A 6,690-nucleotide genomic window follows, 5' to 3' on the forward strand; every position below is an offset into this window, starting at 1 on the left:
AGGTTCTTCATCTTCGCCAAAGAACTCCCTCTGGTAATTAGCTTATTATTATTGGTAACTTTTTACAAGCAGTAATGCATAGAGTAAGCAAGCACTTCCGTTGATTAGGTATTGAAGGCATTTGCTCATGGAGATTGGAATTTATTAAACATCTACCCGAAGTTGCAAGAAGCTTCTGTTTGGGTTTACTTTCACTCAAACATTCAAGAATTCAACAGGGTTGAATGTTGGGGCCCACTTAAGGAGGCAGTGGGTCCCTTATTGTCAACATCCATTGGTGAAGAGGAATCAAGCAATTGGGAGGTACCGAAGCCATGCCTAGAAGACTGCTCATGTTGTTTTCCACCAATGAGTTCAATCCCTTGGTCTCATGATCTTGTGAATAATGAGGATGGTGGTGCCACCCACTAGGGGTTGCAACAAAAAGCTTGATCAAGATTCATTCCTTGGTGGGGTTTCTGTGTATAGATATAATCATGAAAGATGAAAACATATACTACTTTTGTATATAGTATTCTTAATAGTAGATACCAGGTCCAAACTTCTTACCTTAAACCTGTGTGGCTTACTTAAGATATATAGTTTAGTTTGTTTAATATCATCATCTGCTAAGACAGTTTCTTGATTCTATAAATTCCTAATTTCCTACAAATGCTAGGGATTAAAATAATTAAATTTCATAAAAGAAATTAGAATTTGTGAAATAGTTGGTTTATCAATCACAAATAAATTGGATCACTATTAAAAAAATAAATAGGAATCTATCACCGTCTTAACCAATTTAAGATTAGGCTATATAATAGTTACAAAATTTTATTATGTGTGCTGTGCTTGTTGAAGAAATGAGTATTTATTATGCTTCACAACAGAAAACTTAAAAGAAATTTCTTAATACCAAATGAATAACATCCCCTCTTTAAGACTATGGGGTGTGGAGGAGGGTAGTCCTCAAAGGATGCTTCGCCACGTAAGCGTCCACGTAAGCGGGTGTGAGGATGAGCCTGAAAGAGATGGACCTACGGTGTGGGGGATGGGCCTCATATATATGTATGTGTGTTGTATGTATATGTGTGGGTGAGGAGAGGAGGCCCGGCAAGATCGTCTGGAAGGAGCCGGAGACGACGGGACCGGCCCTAAGGGGCGGTGTGCTGGCCCGGCGCCGGAGCTCACCGGCCCTAGGCCGGTCCCCATACCGAGCATCCTAATAGTACTTAGGGTTACTTGGGGATACACATACCAAATTCTCTTTTATCATTTGACCCCTTTGTGAAATTTATATAACACATGCATACCACAAATATAAACATGTAGATCTTTTGGTAACAAAATCACTAACCTTGCTCATTGAAACTACAAAGCTTGACAATCCTTTTTTTCTGATTTCAAATAATGTGTTATCACTTGTAAACGAAATTGTGGTATCTGTTTGTATCAACTTGTTACATACATTCACAAATTTTAATCTTGGTTGTAATTCATGGTGAATAATATTGACCGCTGAATTACAAGATTGAATGAAATCTTTTACCTTAACCTACACCTCGACGGTTGTCTGATTAAGAGCCATATATCTCCACCTTTCTTTCTCCACAAAATCTGCATCCAAGAATCGTGAAACAAATGCCCACAGCCTATAAACGTCTTCAAAGTTGGTCAAAAATCCAAGTGCAGCCATGATCACCGGTATCCCTAGGTCAAGCCTGTCTTTCTTTTTGGTCAACATGCTACTTTCGAAGCTCTTTACCTCTACTGATCTTTCCCTTTCTTCACTACTCTTGTCCACAAAACTGACATGTTTCAAAATTGCATAACTTAAAGAAATATTGTGTCTATCTGCCAGCTTCTGTACAAGTGTTGGCTCAATTTTCTCACCTTTCCAATCAAACACATTGAAGGCCACTACCGGCCCTCGGTCCACCCTCACTTTTGGCCCATAAATCCTAACCAAAGGAACCCCCCCGTTTTCCGGATGTGGGTGTTTTAGACTACCAAATGCATTCACTAGCCAGTTCACTAAGTACCTTACCCTGCTGCTAATCAGTACCAAACCTAATGAATCTGCATTATCTAATCCCCTAAACTCTATATCCCCACTACTGTTCCTTTCTTTTTTTCTTGATTTGATGTCAAGAAACGATACTTCATCTTTTCTGTCACCAATTTCTTGTATTTCAAGTGTTTCTTGATTCGATAAGACTGTTTTCCCTCTGTTGATACTCCCTGATGCTTGGAGGTATAGTGGCCGGTTAGAAGCTTCAACGATATTAACCACTCCGGCGTTGGTATTAGAGTTTTTAAGCACCAATGAGGTTGATTTTTTAATAAAAAGACAACCGAATCCAGACGGGTTCTCTCCAAAAACCTTGTAAAATGAACAGATGAGGAAATCGGGCTGGAAAAGAGAGAGACCGAGTGTCTCCATATCTTTGGCTCCTAATGCATTTGCATCAAGACAAACATGCCACCCGTTTTCTTGAGCCAAACCCATCCAAAGATACGAGTATCTTGATCCAGTAACCTTGGATTGAAGGGGGAAGACAAAAAGCCCTTTCTTTTTTTTGGTCACCACCAATTTTCTGAGTCCTTTTGACTGGATTCTCATGCTGGGCCATGAAAACACAGCTGAATCCACCCACCCAGATCTTTTTCTACAGTTATCAACCATAGGTTCTACCGCTTCATTTTGGTGATCATACACAGTCAAAAGATTTGGATAAGGGTAAGATTCTGCCAACACTTTGAATGCAGATGATTGGTTGGCTGTGAAAACCAAAGAATAATCATCTGATGAAACATTCATGAATCTAAAAATCCTTTTCTTGATGGTAGTTTCAAATTCTGGTTCTGGACCACCGTGCGTAATCTGTGCGTACAAATTTACTGATTTGTATCTGATACTGAAAAAAGGCGCATTAGAATGCAACTGCTGTGAATAAGAGAAGAGCCCGTGACCAATGTAATCAAGACAAACATGGTTGGACAGAGAGTATTCCTGATCCCGGATTCGGTCAGCCCGGTCAGTTTCCAGGTAGTTTGGGAAAGCCTTTTTCATGTTGGAAAATGAGTGTTCTAGGGGTGGCAGACATTCGTGGTTAGTGAATGGAGCATTTGGATGAAGTGAACAAGTGGTTGCAGCAATGAAATCATACCTAGAAGGACTTATGGAGTGTTCCTCGAGTAACTGGTTCGGGCAGCAGCGTGGAAAACAGGCTCTCGAGGCTTCCTTGATACTGGGTGAAGAAGTCATATCTTTTTGCTGTTGATCGATCGATCAAGAGTGTGTTGTGTTGTGTTGGGTGGGTGGGTTCTTCACATCATTTTAATTGCTGGGTCAACTCTGTTGACTTGTCACAGGAAACCGGAAACAAAATTCTGTTTTATCTCAATGGTCTCCTTGATTACTGAAATGAAAACTTGTTATAAAAAGGAAAAGATATAAAATTATTTTGTTACAATTATTTGTGAAATTGGTTGTATGATTGAAATTGAAAATGACGATACGTGGAGGTTGCTTTAAATGGGCCCCGAAAGAGAATTCTTGCAGTCCTCCACTATCTCCTCCATACAAACACACGTCGTTACGTTTTAGAACAAAATATCATATGAGTAATCGGTCCTGGTTAGTAATTGACCAAAGGAATAATGTAGAGGAAGTATTAGTTTCTCTCCTGTGGACTTGGTTGTTAAGCCAACCATTGGGTGTCAGCCCAATGGATACCAGCCCGCATTCTAACCCGGAGGTGGCGGGTTCGAGTCTTGCTCGTTCTCAATGCCCCTACGGTAGCGGATTTACCCCCAGACTCAGACTTACTGGGTGGAATCCCCCCCCCCCCCCCCCCGACTTGGTTGTTAAGCCAAACTCTGTATGTAAATTCTTACTTTACAAACACCCCTTTTGTATGTAATAAATTATTTATAGTTATAATGGTAGCAACTTATCGGCTATACCACCTTTGCCACCACGATAAGCAATTATCCATTTGCGGGTAGATAGGTAAATTCACGAACCACAAGTCATTATCAGTTTGCCTTGCCTTATCAGAAAAGTTACATTTAACATAGACCCCCCCACACCCACCATTTCCTTGATGGCCCCCACCCAACAGGACCATTTGCATATCTGCTTAGGATTCGTGCTTTATAAAGGTGGTTTACCTAGTCAATCAGACATCGTATACTTACTTGTATTTCCATCCATGAAAAAACGTGTTCTTTTTCATGTTCCGTTTTGATTATTAACAAATATGTAATGTTTATAATTGTGTAAAGATTAAATTGTTCAACCTAAACACAAAACACTTTCGTTACTGTAAAAAAACATCAATCCCAACATGAACATAACATGCCACAGGTGCTAAGATCTAGAAAAGCTCCCATATTGTTGGGAATCAAAGGCATACAATTTTATTTATATATAGTTTAAATAACCGTGTGTTACACGGGTAGCCTCACACCAAAATATATTATTTACCAGCGTTAACATAAATCTTTTAGTAAAAGAAACGTTTACGAGCGTTGACATAACTCTTTTAATGAAAGAAACGTTCACTAGGGGTGAGCAATAACCGAACCGAAAACTGACAAAACCGAACCGAAATTAACCGAAACCGAATTGACCGAAAATCAGTTAATGCATATTTTTTGTACCATCGGTTAATCGAAATTAACCGAACCTAACCATTTAAATCATAATATATTTCTAGCTTTTATACACATTGGCGCAACATAGTGGGGGCAGGGAGGGGCGCCCGACCCTCGAACTTTTCGCTGAGTAGTGTCCGGTATGTGGTTTTCGTATAGAATTTTTTTAGCTATATACGTTTTCGAACCCCTGGTATTATAATTTTTTAGGTATATACGTTTTCGATTCCTCGGTCGGAAATCTCAAGCTTCGTCACTGTTTATACATCCATGTCATGTTTTATACTTCCATTTCATGTGTTTATACCTTCATTTTATTTATTTAGGGTGGAGGGTATCGTTCAATCACTTTAGGGTGTTTAAGTTATTTGTAGCTAATAATATCATGCCATGTCAAGTCCCCATTCCCCTCCACATTTTGCACTCAATTACTGACAATGGTTCAAACACATGAAGAGTGGTAAAGAATTTAAAAAAATGTGATTGGTTGAAAGGGTTGGGACCCACCATTAAATCCCCCTCTCTCCTCCTTCCCTCCTCTTCCCGATCGGTATATACTCACCGAAGAACCCTGTCCCCGCTCACCGATTTGAAGCCGGCACCCCTTCCCATGCGGCAACCACCCTCCGCGATCAAAGTCCCCGACATGATACCATGTACCCTTATACATTCAATTCATGTATTTATATAACTATTTCATGCATTTATACCTCAATTGCATGTATTTCTAAACAAAAATTTTAGCCAACGTTTGGTTTGGTTATTAACCAAAATTAAGCGAAACGAACCGAAAACGACGAATTAACCGGATAAACTGAACCGATTAACCGATGACTTCGGTTACGGTTACGGATAATGTTAATAACCAAACAGAACCTTGCACACCCTTACGTTCCAGTACTAACGTAAATGTTAAATAACACTTAATAATTGAAATAAATGAATACGAAAAAATATACTTACCAGTTCATCATTGAACTCGCCGTCGTCTTACGCTTACCGGTTCATTGTTCACATAGTAAAAAACCAATGACATCATAAAAATAAATAAAAACTAATCAACAAATAAATTAATCAAAAGTTCCGTTCAAGCAATTAACTCAGAGAAAACATACTTCAAGCAATCAAGATTGTAAATGCTTTTACGAATCTAGGTTCAACCCACCGTTCCAGTTTTATAAACCTTGGCCAAGGGCCTAAAACAACTTTTCCAAGGTGATAACATAGAATGATGACATGATGTGCTACTCACGTGTCACATAACACATTCTTTTTTTTATCGTCAAATTTTTGCTAGTGAATAGTGCCGTCCCTGAAAATCTATAAGAATTTTGGGGCCCAATTCGAGTAAAAAAATTGGCCCCCTAAATTTATATATAGTCACCAAACAAGTTTTTAAAATGCACATCACATGTTTCAATCAAAATGTAGGGTTCGAGTTTCATCTAAAAATATCAGTATGAAGATCAGCACAATTAGTTTTAGGATTGTTAAAGAAAATCTATCAATCATCACAATTATCCATCTTCATAGAGTTAATACACAACTCAAATTTAGCATCGATTAAAACCAATAAATCCGAGCTTTATGTTACAAATAAATAATACCCTCAACATTAGTTTTAACACCCATCGGACTAGCAAAAAGAACTAACACTTATATTTTTTACCAAAAGAACTCAAATACATGTAAACGTATTCAAACTAGTTTGAGAACACGAATCTTTTCATACAAATAAAATAAATAGAACTAGAATGTGAGTTCGGATAGGTTAGGTTTATGTTGTAAATGGTTAAGTAAGAAATAAAAGAAACTTATCAATTGTAAAAAAAATGAAACATGTAAAGTACTTTATTACCAATTCATGGTCGCCAAATTTTAAATTTGGAAAATCAAAATTAAAGACGAAAACATCTCTTTGAAATTCGTGAGCATATGGTTATCACTCGGGACTGCTTCCCAAGTTCGAGAAAGCAATTTAGATTAGTTATTAATATACTAGTGGGAATATCTACGCGTTGCCACGGGTGTATATGTTATTCTTTTGCC

The 6,690-nt window shown here is 38.2% G+C and overlaps 1 protein-coding gene across 2 annotated transcripts; it reads right to left on the minus strand.

Moving 5' to 3' along the window:
• Positions 1-751: 751 nt before the first annotated feature.
• On the minus strand, positions 752-3,406 carry LOC110922307 (molybdenum cofactor sulfurase-like). Of its 2 annotated transcripts, XM_035986580.1 has the most exons (2): positions 3,150-3,284; positions 752-3,069 (listed from the first exon to the last, which is right to left on the minus strand). In XM_035986580.1, exon 2 carries the CDS (start codon positions 3,050-3,052, stop codon positions 1,535-1,537), a length of 1,518 nt encoding a protein of 505 aa, XP_035842473.1. In that variant the 5' UTR covers positions 3,053-3,069; positions 3,150-3,284; the 3' UTR covers positions 752-1,534. The 2 variants fall into 2 exon arrangements, with proteins under 2 accessions (XP_035842473.1, XP_035842472.1); XM_035986579.1 differs by having other exon boundaries at positions 754-3,406.
• Between the last annotated feature and the right edge of the window lie 3,284 nt (positions 3,407-6,690).

This window comes from Helianthus annuus, chromosome 17 (genome assembly GCF_002127325.2).
Source record: "Helianthus annuus cultivar XRQ/B chromosome 17, HanXRQr2.0-SUNRISE, whole genome shotgun sequence".
Taxonomy (NCBI): domain Eukaryota; kingdom Viridiplantae; phylum Streptophyta; class Magnoliopsida; order Asterales; family Asteraceae; genus Helianthus; species Helianthus annuus.

What these genes read in the sequence shown, in the direction of transcription:
- LOC110922307 (XM_035986579.1), bottom strand. Translation starts at nt 3,247, where the DNA reads ATGACTTCTTCACCCAGTATCAAGGAAGCCTCGAGAGCCTGTTTTCCA.